General features: G+C 39.8%; 1 protein-coding gene across 2 annotated transcripts in view; it reads left to right on the top strand.

Moving 5' to 3' along the window:
• Positions 1-14,308, top strand: part of LOC122800889 (interleukin 1 receptor accessory protein) — a 1,870,333-nt gene that overhangs the window by 684,742 nt on the left and 1,171,283 nt on the right. For both annotated transcript variants that reach the window (XM_044070223.1, XM_044070224.1), the window contains exon 2: positions 11,587-11,651. In XM_044070223.1, coding sequence (XP_043926158.1) covers positions 11,588-11,651 — 64 coding nt within the window. In that variant the 5' untranslated portion in view covers position 11,587. The remainder of the gene's footprint in view (positions 1-11,586; positions 11,652-14,308) is intronic.

Genomic DNA, 14,308 nt, shown 5'->3' with positions numbered 1-14,308 from the left:
TCTCGGGACAACAGTGTAAGATAAAAGCAAAAAAAAATAAAAAATACCCAGTGAAAAGCACAAATGTGTACCACCTTAAAGAAAAGTTGATTTTTTTTCATCAGAAGTGTCTGATGAAAGCATTCATTAAACTTTTATTAAGCTAAAAACATTTTCTTTGAGGTGGTCCATTTGACTTTTCAGTGTTTTTATTTTATTTTTCTTTATTTAGACTTGCTTATTTGGGCAAAGTCTTTTCCCAGTTGTCAGGAGTCCTTAACAAATGTGTATTTTCTACTAAACCATCTGGGGTTCCGGATAAATATGCAGCAATTCTCTCTCACAGCATCATGCAGGATTGTGTTTCTAGGTTGCCTGATAGACACTTGATGCAAAAGGCTTTCTTTCATCAAGAGAATTTGGATTTGTATCTGGATGTCTACCTGAAATTTTTCACCAGTCTTTAGCTACTGCTAGAGAATTTCTCAGGATAATAGGCCTTATTCTATGATTTTCATGATGCCATTTGCCCGGCTGCATATGAGAAAGATTCAGTGGTACCTCAGAAATATGTGGAGCCAACATTCTCATCCCCTGGAGTTTCAAATTCCAGTCTTGGGCTCTATAAAGTCAGAACTGCATTGGTGGGGAGATCAAATGGCTCACAATCCAAGTATCCCATTTTCTCCACCCACCCCAACACAGTCTGTATTGAGCAATTCCTTAGGTTTTGTTTGGAGAGCAATTTCAAAGGGGGAAAAGTGCAAGGGCTGTATGGCAGTTTTGACAGACCAAAGCATATCAGTATCAAAGAAATGTTGGCTATGATGTATGATGCCTATGCATCATCTTTTGGAACCAGGTCCTCAACAGATCATAAAAACACCGCCAATTTGATTTGGTACATAAACAGTCAGGGGGAGGGGGTAAGCAAGTCACACCCTCTGTGCTGGCTGGCACTGATAGTTGGAGTTTGGGATCTGAAGAAGGGTTCCTTCTCGAAAGCGCTAATCTTGTTTGCTACTACATCGTTATATTGCTACTTTGTTTTATTGTTTTATTAAAAGTTGTTATACAACCTGATGGTTTGACAGTCTTTTTGCTCTACTTTATAGTTTGGGAGTTGGCTATTCAGGCATCTTACTTATCTGAGCAAAACATAATGGCAGACAAGCTAAGCAAGTCTTGGGCAAACCCTCATGAGTGGAAATTCAATGAAAACGTCTTCCAGGAACCTGTCCAGATGTAGGGAACACCTACATATGTATTTTAGAGATGCTTTTCATATATACTTTTATTCATGCATATTTATGGACTGCTTTTAGATAAAACATTTTTTATATATATCCTACCACAGTACTTTTAACTATAGTATTAGTTTGTCTTAATTAGATAATTGAAACATCTGATTCCTATCAGCTGATAGCTAACATGTGATATAAATTGGTTGGCTAGATGCTTAGTTTGTCTGATGAAGCGACAGGAGCAGTCGTGAAAGCGCTAACGTTATTTTACCCTTTATTTTTTGCAAATAAATGTTGTGGTTGTGTTAAGTTTTGGTGCAGCTCTCTTTTTTTCAGTTTGTCTTGCTGTTCTGCACCTCTCTGCACTCTGAGCCGTTTAGTTTATTTTTATTGCCAAGCGAATGACCAGGGATCCATCAGAGACTTTGCCCCACTCATGCTCAAATATTTGTATGAGTTGCTTTCCTTTGGCCTCTGCTATTCTTCTGTAAAGGTTCATCTTGCGGTTATTTTAACATGTCTACCCATTTATGTATTTAGAATTTTGTTTTGTGCGCATTTGTCGAATCAGTCTTTAAAGGCATGTTGTTGAGGCACCTGAGGGCTGTACCTATTAGCCTAGAGAAGCTGAAAATGGGAACAATAAAATTTGATGTGTGTTGCTCACATATGTAGTCTATTTCATATATATATATATATATATATATATATATATATATATATATATATAGATATATATATAGATATATATATATATATATAGATATATATATACACATACATACATGTAGTGGTTTTATTATTAAGACTGACCCGCGTAGCCTAATATATTCCATGGAAAAACAAGTGCCTAGAAAATTAAGCAGGTCCTACCTGGACCCCAGCAGATTGATATTGAAAAGAGAAGTATTCTTAGACTTGGTTCACAAATGGCCAGAAGCAGACCTTGCTTGCATCTACAGAAAACAGGCAGCTCAGCAGGTTTTGCATAAGGACTCTGGAAAGAGGGGTCTGGATGACAGACATCTTCTTCCCTTTGACAGGTCCATTTCTGTATGCATTTCCACCCTTACCCGTCATCCGTAGGGTAGTACAGAAAATCATGATGAACAGGCCAGGGATGAAATTTTCTGACTCCTGTCTGTACCAGAGAGCACTAGTTTTCCCTTCTACTGTATATGTGCAGAGCAAAAGCACATGAATTGCCCTACCAGATGGGCCTTCTGTCTTAGGACAGAGGATTTGTCATACACACCAAGCCGAAGACACTAACTCTGCCTGATGATCTAGTGCTAATCCCTAATGGGCATGGTTTATTTTGTGAGGACTCTACACATTATAAGAGGAGGCCAAGAAGTCCAGCACCAGAAAATCTTACATAGCTGTGTGGAAGAGATCTCTCTTTGGTGCCATATTGAAGTACAGCAGTCCAGTCTAGTTCAGCTGTCAGTAGTCCTTAATTACCTGGCAGACATTTTTAAAGAAGGCCTGTATTATGCATCTGTTAAATCATGCCTCAACCATTTCTGCCTGTCTGCTATAAAATCCTCTGACTTGCTTGCAGCTATCTATGAAATAGTTTCTTAAACAAGTTCACCACTTGAGACTTCCCAGTAAAGAGCCATCTCCTCCCTGGGACCCAAGTTTTATGTTAGTAAAGCTTACTTTGCTGCCGTTTTAACCAGCAGACACTGCTTGTATAGAGATACTGATAGGGAAAACAGATGTGTCTCAGAATTGCAAGCTTATATGTGTAATGGGCCTTTTTTTGATTATCCACAAGAAGGGATCACTCTACATACTAACTCATTGTTCGTGCTGTAGCAGGGCAACTTGGGTTCTGTTTGGACAGGACAAATACAGAGGAGCAGACCAACTTTTTGTTACCATTGGAAAATGGAAGAAAGGAAAACCAGTAGACAAACAGACCATTTGCAAATGAATTGCTATCTGTATTGCCTTTTGCTACTTCCACAATAATAAGTTAGTCTCAACTTTAAGTCAGGGCTATACGTCACAACCTGCAGACACTGAAATTAGGATCAAAAGCTCTTGAAAAATAGGAACCTCCATTTATAAATCTGTGCATCTAATCAGGCTTGGAAATAGGAAAGTTCCTTCAAAGTAGGGATAGTAGAAAGGTCTGGTCAGGGCCCATTCTGCCAGAGCTACAGCTGCTGTAACAGCCTTTCTAAGATGGGTCTCCATGCAACCAATTCTGAAAGCAGTTTTTTGGCTCTGTCTTCACTCTTTTGTCAGACATTACAACTTGGAGAGCAGGATTTGCTTTTGCCATTTTGCAGGGGCTGGTGTCATCTGGTCCAGTTAGTAGAAACAACATAGTACACAACACAATAGTAAATCCATTATAACACAACTAATACAGAAAATGTAATTCAAGGTACAAACACAGTTCAAGAAACATAATTAGATTAAGCAATTCTATTGCAAAAAACAAATAGTAGAATAAGCCAGTGCAGTATTACAAGGCATAAGTATTGAGTTTAGGGTATCCATTAGGTAGAATGAATAGGTGTTCCTGTAGTAGTAAGGACAGATTAGAGGGAAGGAAGATGTGAATAAAGGTGATATTACTTATAATATGGGGAATCAGGTTTTGGAGGGATGTGAATTAGAGCATCTATAGTGCCATAGGGTGGAAAGATGTCGCAGACATTTTTTGAAGGAGATGACATTACTAGTGGTCCTGATAGCTAATGGGAGAGCATGCCATAGTTTAACAGTGGAGAATGAGTAGAGCATTTGGCCAGGTGGGAATTTTGGTTTATGTATTTCAAGGAGAGGTTGGTTTTCTGATCTAAGTGGTCAACCTGGGTGATAGTGAGTTAAAATGAACGAAAGGGCTGGGCAGTTAGATGGATTATATATGATTTTGTGTGCTATAAGTAACTGTAGGTAAGTTAGGTGAAGTGGGAGTTCAAGCCAGTTAAGTGACTGTAAGGAGAAACAGTTATATAAGAAGTTTTTTGCGTTGGTTGCTAACGTGGCAACATTGTTGTAGCAAGACTCGAGCTTGCTTTTTAGGGAAGACTGGATATTTGTTAGGAGAGGGGCACCGTATAGGAGAAAGGGTAGGAGAAAGGTTAAGGGAGGGGTTTCTTTTGTAGAACGGTTAAAAAAAGTCTATAGAAGGTACCTAATTTATGGTGTTTTTTGTTTCACTATGATGGAGATGGAGGTTGAATGTTAGGTTTTCATCCAAGATAACCCCTAGTAATTTTGTATGAGAGACAATCTCTATGGTAGTCTTGTTTTGAGAATATATGATAAAATCTGTCGTATTAACAGGGTGGATTCCTTGTTTTTTGGTTTTGTTGGGGTTTAGGGGAAGATGATTGCTGGACATCCAGGTTTCAGTGGAAGTAAAGGCAGTCTGGGTCATTTGCAAGAGTTCAGTCTCAGATTGGGCAGAGCAGATAATGGTTGAGTCATCTGCAGATTGTACTACCGATCCATTACCAAGGGTGGAATGAAAGTAGTTAATGAAAATACTGAAAAGAAGAGTTCCTAAATGGAGCCTTTGGGAACGCCTGTGATTGAGTTGAGGAATAGAGAGAAGGAGTTTTGCCATTTAGTAGATTGTTGTCTATTTTTTAGGTAGTTAGTGAACAAATTTAGAGTAGGGGGGAAATGCCTAAATTAGAGAGTTTAGTGAGGAGTGGAGGATGGGAGACTGTATCAGAGGCTTTAGAGAGATCACAAAAGAGTGAGGATACAATTTTACCAGCATCTCCAGCTCGAATGACTGTATCCATGAAGGATACAGGAGCAGTAGTTGTGCTGTGGTGTAGTCTGAAACCATGTTGGGTCGGGAAGAGCAGCTGATTTTGAAGTTAGAAGTATTAGTTGCTTATGGATACAATTTTTGAGGATTTTAGGGGGGGGGATTATAGCAATGGGATGAAAACTGGAGATGTCTGTGTTGTTACCACCTTTGTGAAGGGGAAGAATGTAAGCTTTTTTCCAAATAATAGGTACATAGGACTCTTGGATAGATCTGTTAAGAACTATGCTTATGGGTTAAGCAGTGGCTTTAGTGGATATTTGAAGGTATTCTGAGAGTAGTTTGTCAGGAGCATTAGTGACAGGTTTCAGTTTGGCAGTGGGAGAATGAGAGGGTAGATGGAGAGGAGATAATAGAATTCTGTGATGAAATGTTTGGTACAGATGAGTTGGAGTTAGTTAGCTTGTGGAAAGGTAGCAATGAGGCTAGTTATTGTGTTGTTGAAATGCGAGTTGGAAAAGGGTTGCTGTTTCGCTAGGTGTTTTATCAGGGTTTGGGCATGGGTTGTTTTTTGTACCATGGTTTAGCAGAGATAATATACAATTCCAGACTTTCTTGGGATCTCGTTTGTGATTCTTTTGGAGGCCTAGATAGTACTAATTTTTTTTTGTCATTAGTATTTATTTATTTATTTAATTATTGACATTTGTTAACCAGGTTTGTCCAACTGGGCTTGTGGCCCATTTTCAGTGGAGACCCGAGGAGAAAAGCTCCAGTAGTACATTTTAAACAAGTACAATTTTACACAATATTGATATAATAGCAGTTATAGCAAAAATATTTACATATGTTGGGTTACATGCATAAAGTTAAAGTTGCATTAAAAAGAAGCTAAGTAACAGTTTTACATTGATATAGTTCAATAGATCAACAATAAAATGTTTTTGTTTGTATACAAGTATGCAAATGCATAGTAGACACATTGGAGAGAGAGGTGAAATGAGGTACTAAGTATGGTCATTTTGAGGGTACATAAAGGGAAGGAAGACTAGGTAGGGTCTTGGCAAGGGCAGGTTCTGGAATTGAAAAAAATAAGCTTTTAGTTAATTTTTAAAGTGTGAGGTGTGGGAGATTGAACGTAAGTCAAGTGGAAAATTGTTCCAAGCGTGGGCAAGGGAGTGTTTGTAGAGTAGTTTGCCTACTGACCTTTTTGGGTGGTAGATATCAAGTAATTGTTGGTTAGAAGTACGGAGCGTCTGGGATACGATGTAGATGGAGACTAAGGAAGATAGAAATGGACAGAAGGACGGTTTATAAATAATAGAGTGTAGCATATGAAATTAATAAGATAGCAGAACTTAGGGAAGTTCAAGCCATTGAAGAGAGTTTAAAGAAATGCAGTGGTGTGAGATGTATGGGGAGTTAGTAATGAATCTGGCTATTTTATGGTAAGTCTGTTGGAGTTTGTTTAGAGTGGAGGCCTGGATATTGGTAAGAACTGGGGCGGCGTATAAGAGGGAGGGGCGGAGGAGTGCCTGGCCCAGGGTAAGTCTAGATTCAGGGGTTAGGAATTCTTTGTTCCGATATAGCAGACCTAGTTTCTGGTTTGTTTTTTTTTATACATTGGAATGTGTGTAGGTTGAACTTTAGTTCTTCATCGATAATGACCCCTAGGAGTTTTGTGTGGATGTCAGCTTGGATAGTTGTATTGTTAGAAGATGTAATAAAAAAGGAGGTTTTGTGATGAGAAAGAGAACAGGGAAGGAAAAGTAGGAGTTTGGTCTTTTTGGGATTTAGGATCAATAGGTTGTGAGAGAGCCACTGTTCAGTGGATAGTAGGGCCTGTTGGGTCAGGGAGTGTAGTTCAGGAATGTTATTTGAGATGGATATAAGTGTGGAGTCGTTGGCATACTGAATAAGGGAGGATTCTTTGCATGAGGTGTAAAGATAATTGGTGAAGATGTTAAACAAAAAGGGTCCCAAGATGGAGCCTTGGGGAACACCAGTGGAGATGGGAAGGAAAGGTGAGGAGGATGAGAGCCATTTGACAGATTGTTCCCTGCCAGATAGGTAACTATTAAACCAGGCAAGTGCGGAGGAGGATAGGTGGAGATTTGTGAGTTTGGATAGTAGTAGAGGATGAGAGACAGTATCGAAGGCTTTGGAGAGATCTAGGAAGAGACAGGAAATGAGTTTATTGTTGTCTAGGGCCTCTACAATGATATGAGTGAAGGAGAGGGGGGAAATGGTGGTGCTGTGGTGAGGACAAAATCCATGTTGGGTAGGGGTAAGTAAGTGGTGTGTGAGGAGGTGATTGAGAAGCTGTGAGTGAATACATTTTTCCTAATATCTTGGAGAGGGGGGGCAGAATGGCAATGGGTTGTTAGTTTGAGGGGTGAGTGGAGTTTCCACCTTTATAAAGAGGGATAGTGAAGAAAGATTTCCAAAGGGTGGGGACAGTTGATTCCAGAATAGATTGATAAATTAGTATAGATATAGGGTAGGCAATTGAGTCAGCAGCAAGTTTGAGGAATGTAGGAGATAGATTGTCAGTGGAAAGAGAGCAAGGTTTTAGCTTGAGTATTAGAGATTTGATGTAAGTAATGGGAACTGGCTCAAAAGAAAACAAAGTTGTGTTAGTGGGACTTGGAGGGGTGGGTATCGAAGTAGTGGTTACCAGATTTTGGATGGAAGAGATAGTGTTTATTCAGGAGGGTAGCTGTTTCCTGAGAGGAAGAGTTAGGGTATGGGGAGGGATTAGAGGGCTTTCCAGGATAGAGGACATTGTTGAGAGTTGAACAAAATTTTCGAGGATTGGATTTGTTGTTAAGCTGACCAGAGCTATAGTATAACTTTTTGTCATTAGTTGTATGTTTTTTGCAAGGTTCCTCAGTTGCCTGTATTTTTGAAGAAAAGGTGGTTGTTTAATTTTAGTCCTGGTTTTCCAAGCACAATCTTTTTGTTTCATAAGGGACCTAGTCTCTTTGGAGAGCCAGGGAGCATGCTTTGATTTTACTCTGATCTTCCTAGAGAGAGCTAAGGAGTTTAGAGTACTCATGAAGATGCTATTAAAAGTGCTTACAGCATCGTTTAGGGGGAGGTGTTTTAGGATGGACCAATCTATGTTGTGGAGAATGGAGTTAAATTGGGATGAATTGAAAGTCGATAGTTTTCGACAGTCTTTGATAAGGTGGGGTTTAGGAATATGGGAGTAGTGTCTTAAGATGGTGGTAGGGAGATTACTGAGGGTGTCCGGTAAGGTGGTGGGATTGTGGTATTGGTGGGGGGAATTGGTAAGGATCCAGTCTATGATGGAGCTGGAAGTGGAATTTTTATGGAAGCGAGTGGGAGATGTTATAAGTTGGTGGAAGACGTGTAGGTGGATACTGAGTTGGGGGGAGTCAGTTGTGAGTTTGGACCAATCAATGTTGACATCACCAAGGATAAGTGTCTTATAAGGTATGTTGTGGGAGAACCAGGATAGGATGTTTTCAAGAATGGGCAGATTGTTACTAGGAGGAAGGTGGATAGAGGCAATTGCAAGTTTTTTGTGGGGATTCAGATGTCAGTTAAGGATGATGATTTCAGCTGGGAGGAAGTCAGGAATTGGGGAAGGGTATGATGAGAGGTTAAGGTTGTTTGAGTAGAGGATGGTGACGCCACCACCTTTTTTTACAGGTCTATCAGATCGGACAATATTATAACCTGGTGGGAGTATTTCACTATTTGAGATTTGTGGCTTGAGCCAGGTTTCAGATAGGGAGAGGATGTGAGGGGTATTGAGAGCTATCCATGAGTGCAGCTCAGTGACTTTATTTACTAGACTCTGAATAATCAATGAGTAAATAGTTAAGTATTTGGATGGAGATGATTGTTGTGACTGAGGTTGGTGACTGTTAGAGGAGTAAGATGGTGGCAGTGTAGAGGTAGTTTTGGGGAGAGAAGAGGGGCCAGGATTGGGATGGATATCTCCAGAACAAAGTAGGTTTTTAGTGAGTGTGTAGTAGATGCTAGATGGAGTTTGTATAGTTCTGACGTAGCTTTGTGGGAAGGTTTAAAAACCTGTATTATGAATAGTTTATATAGACTTGAGGTATGGGTAGTAGAGAGATTAGGGGAGATAGTAAAAGATGAAGTAGTTGGATATATGTTGTATGAGGGAGAAGTTGGTGAACATAGGAGTGGGTCAGAAAGATTGGAGTGGTAAGAGGTGGAGATAGAGAGAATAAGGAGTAGTGTAGAAGATATTAGAAAATAATACATGTTGGAATAAAATATGGTCAGATAGAGTAGGTAGAGACAGTGGTATAGAGGACGTGGTGTTGACAAGATTGACAGATTAGTAAGGTGGTTGTGGCAATATGCAGGAAGTGGAATTGTAGTGGCTAGTGGGACAGGAAGGGGAGGGATAGTTAGGTATAAAGGTAATTGTAACGGGGGTAGGGTAGGGTAGCGAACGGAGCGATGCTGGCACCCTGGTCAAGATGAAGTCATAGAAACAATCAGAAAAAGATAGTGAAAAACTAGCTTGAGAGATAAGGATATAAAGTTTCTAAAGTTATAGTTACCAGAAATAAAATAAAAAGAAATAAAATATGAGCAGAAGTAAGCTTACAAAAGGACACTGGCCTCAAGGTACACAAGTAGATTTACTTGAAGCAAACCCAGTGCTGTATGGTTAAAATAAGCTACAACAGAGAGGGGCTTTAGAGGTATAGGGTTAGTAGCTAACCACTTTATTTCAAAGCTGTCTAAATTGTAAGAGATCAGAAGGATTCTTGTATCTTTGCAATTTTTTCATACTTTGTCTCTGGCAGACATGATTTGTTTGGTCGATCTGGAGAGCCATATGGCAGGATTGTTTTTTACCCATTTTTGGCTTAGGGGGGCTAATTTAAGATGTTAAGAAATGTAGTATTGAAGAACTATACAGCTTCATCAAGGGGGAAAGGTTTTTAGTATATTCCAGTAGATGTTTCTCACAGTTTCATTTAAGGTTATAGGGTTAAAATTATCTAGGTTTCTTATTTGTTTGAAGTGATGATCTCTTTCTTCCTGGATGCAAAACCCTTGGTAATGAGATGTGCCATCTAGAAGGACTTTCTGAACACAGTGGCAATGTGGTGGCTGAAGGAGAGGTTGCTGTCAATCTGTGTCCCCAGATCTCTTATAATGCCTTCACTGTTCAGTGGGCTCCCATCGATGTGGGAACTGAGTTTTTCCCAAAGGGGATGACTGCGCATTTTTTGGCATTAAGCTTAAGCCATGGTTTCTACACCAGTCATTGGTCTCAGTGAGGCCTTTCTGTAGGATGTCTACATCACTTGGGGAGTTAATAATGGCTCCCAGCTTGCAGTTGTCTACGAACCTGGTCAGCCAGAGTCCCTCTGTGTTGGCCTGGACTTCTGAGAAGTAGATGCCAAACAGGAGAGGACCCAGGACCCCTGTGGGACTCTACTTGTGAGTGGTCAGCAGTCTGAACTGGAGTCCACTACTTTCACACTGTTGGTTCTATCTGTGAGCCAGTTTGCAACCCACCTAGTGATATAGGGGTTGATATCTACTTTGATGAGTTTATCAATAATTCCTGAGCGGGGAATGGTATCAAAGGCCTTGGTCAGATCGAAGTAGGCTGTATGAACTGCCTTGCCCTCATCCACAGTTCTGGTGACAGACTCAAAAAAGTCAACCAGGTTGAGCAGGCATGATCTACCTTTCACAAAACCAACTTGAATGGGATCCAGCGTTTGGAGATTCTCTATATCCTTGTTAATTAGGTCAATGATACGCTCCATAGCCTTACATATCAGACTCGTCAGGCTAATGGGGTGATAATTCCCAGGGTCTGTAGTCGCTCCCCCTTTATGGAGAGGGATGACTGTAGCAGTGCGCCATTCTGTAGGGACAAAGCCTGACGCGAGGCTGTGATTGAACAGGGCACACAGGTGTGGTGCCAGTTCACTTTGTAGTTCATGTAGATCACAGCCAGGGATATTGTCAGGTCCCATGGAAGCTGTATATTGGCCTTGAAGAATGCAGCTTTAACCTGTGCTGCAGTAATGCTGGGTGCCTGGCATTCCTCCGGTATTGTGATTAGCCCTTTAGAAGGGTAGAGAGGGGTAAAGTTAGTTTTAGGAGACTTTGTCCACAGCCTTCATCCTCCTTGAATCACTTTAGTAATGAGTTGGGCATGTTAGCTTTGTGATATATTTCTGTGCTTATTTTACAAATCTGAATTACACTGGCATAGTACCACACCCTGTAGGGTGGACTGGGGAAGGGAATACAAGCAGAGATTTGAAAACCTGTTGAAGTGGGTACTAATTTGCAAGGATGTTGTTTCACAAATGGATATTTTCATGATCATATATGATGATCAGATTTCATATGTTAATATAGAATGTAGTGCACTTTCTCATCTTTTATGCCAAAGACTTCATTAATGAATTTACTTGCACATTTTCAGACATTGTGAGTGCATATATTACACATTATGGTGCCATACACAATTATATAGTCTATATTTTTGCTTCATAACAAAGGAAGACACCACTCTGTTTTGCAAAACATTTATAGTCATTGTCAATAGTAATGACGTTTCTTTATTTTCTCCTTTAGAATGATGCTGCTGTTTTTATCCATACCCCTTTATGTTTTGATGGTTGTAAACACTGGAGTGTCAGGTAAGGAAATCTGTGTATATTAATCAACTGTGGAATTAGTATTAATGTTCATTATCAGTTATAAAAGTAATTTAAAAATATCAGTCATTACTGATTCATCATATTAATCACTGCTGCAGGAGCCTTAGCTATATGGGTTATATCTTGCCAGGGCTATAACAGCCGGCCAGCCAGCTCGGGCTGAGATGACTAAAAGACAAGATTGGGTGCCAAGCCCTTCAAATTTTGCTGCCGCTGAAGAGTATACTTGTCTGAGGCTTTGCGGAGCAACAGTGAGTTTGTGCTTTTCCTTTATTGGGCAGAGAAGTTCTCTCTGGGGGCACCTTCCATTTAATAATTTTGTTTATTATTAATACTCCTTTTCAAGAAATTATTTTAAAGCTAGGAGTATGTATTTTTACAGACTGTCATGAGAATTTACTGTACTTCTAAATGGGAGTGCTGTTTTACCTGTCAGTTTAAAAGTTGTTTTAAAGTACCTGAAATCATTTTTTTTCTGTGGAGAAATTTTAATTTCTGGGGTTGGCAAAGTCTTTTAAAGTGATTTTTACTGTATTTGTGAAAAAAGTGACTTTTAAAGTCTTTTTTGTGGCATGTGCTGCTTGTTTTCCTTGGGGAAGAGACACCATTTTTGTCTTGATAGTGGAACAGATCTGTCAGCCCTTTTGCCAGACACAAAAAGAAAAAGTTAAGCAAACAGCCTTTGCTGTCACAGCAGGTTACTAATTTGCCTCAGCCCCAGGTGGGTGACTCTGTCGTGGCCATTAGTTATACCTCAGATCATTCATCTTTTACCCCCGATCACTGTGGTGTAGCACTTAAAGCAACTATGTACTGAGGGTTTACCCCATCCTCTGTAGCTGTTAGGGTCCGCTAAGTGGGCAAGGGAGAGCCACTCTTGTTGGTCCTGAGATAGGGAACAGGTAAGGCTTCCCTGTATTGTTATGCCTAGGGAAGCTGCTGCTGCCATTAATACAATTGTTGATCCCATTTTTCCTGTCAAAAAGAAACAGAAGACTAAACATTATTTACTCCTTTTCAAATTTCTTTAGATAGTAGTTTCAGGCTTTTGATCCTTCTTGTAAAGTATTTTCTAGTAAAATAAAGCAAGATGCATTCTTTCATGAAGAGATTCAGTATTCTGAATTGGGACAGGAGGATGAAGAGACAGATAGGGATTTCTCCTCCATTTCCTGATTCAGACTCAAATTGGAGAGGGGGGGTCTCTTTCTCTGAGACTGTTTCTAGAATGTGCCAGTGTTTTATGTGGGAGAACACCCTCAGAAAATATTATTAGCTGTTACAAAAGGAATTTGCTGAACCTGCGCCCATTCATCCAGTTCTGTCAGCTTTGGAGGATGTGTGTTCTGCCTGTAGTTTTCCTGACAGTCAGCCAGCTGTCTCTAAAAAGGCAGGTAGGATTTATAAAGTTCCCCAGTTTTTTTAAGTTTTTATACACTCTTCCCAAACCTTTTCCAGCAGCTATAGCTTTAGCTAACCATTCTTCTGCTAAACACTTAGTTAATTCCAATCCTACTATTTCTGATAATGATGGGGAGCTTATTGATAAGTATAAGTAAAGTCTGCGACTTTCATATTTCAGAATTTTGAATGGTTAGGTTCACATGTTAAGGTTTGTCCTGACTAATTGTTCAAGTATGAGGACTGTTATGTCTGTGGTTTATCTTTGTGAGGAAAAATCTGCTTTAAATTTTTTTCTATTGCTCAAGTTACTAGTTATATACAGTGTATACATGACTGTTGCTACTTCTTCAAGCGCTGTGGCCACTGGTTCTGTTTTGACGAGATCTGCCTGGCTGCATTCTCAGAACGTCCAAGATAATGATAAAAATGAGATGTTAAATTCTTCTTTGGATAGAGATTTAATTTTTGACCCTTCTGCTGCAGAGTTGATCAAAAAGTGTGATGAAATGAATAAGCTGATATAGGGAATCTCATCCCCTCCTTTTCCAAACATTTCAAGGGATTCTGTAACTCGTCATCAAGTTTTGGTAAGAAAAAAAAATAAACAATCTCAAGAAAATACAGGTAAATAGGCATTTAAGAAGAAATAGCAAGGTGATTCCAAAAAAAAAAAAATAGAAACCCCACAAAACCAAGGACATCCCAACGTCAAAATGACTATTTAAGGCACTTTGTTCCCCCCTCCCAACCTGGCAGCCCCTTTTTTTCTACAGAAAGTCTGAATCTCCACTTTTCTGTTTGGCAGCAGATTGTTGCAGACAAATGGGCTCTGAAACCCATTCTTCAAAGTTACAGATGGCAGTGGGAGGAAATGTCTCCTTTCTAGGGGGTAATTTTTCATCCTCCAGACCAACTCTTTTGTTTTCACCTGTCCATCACATGCTGTCTCAAAGAGTGATAGAACCAGTACCCTCTTCGCAGATGGGACAGGGTTTTTATTCAAGGATATTTTTAGTGCTAAAGAAAGAAAATGCTTGGAGACCAGCTCTGGATCTTTCTTTCCTAAAGCTGTTTGTGGTAGTGCCCAAATTCAAAATAATGTCACTTCACAGCCTGTTACATCCTCTTCCTCATTCAAGTTTCCTTGTAACAGTAAAGATGCCCACCATCACTTTCCTATTTATGTAGACTTCAGGTGTTTCATAAGGTTTTGTGTGTCTGGATCACATTAT

Source organism: Protopterus annectens, chromosome 4.part1, assembly GCF_019279795.1.
Source record: "Protopterus annectens isolate FY-2018-M chromosome 4.part1, PAN1.0, whole genome shotgun sequence".
In the NCBI taxonomy this organism is placed as follows: domain Eukaryota; kingdom Metazoa; phylum Chordata; order Ceratodontiformes; family Protopteridae; genus Protopterus; species Protopterus annectens.
This window is presented reverse-complemented; position numbering and strand designations above follow the sequence as displayed.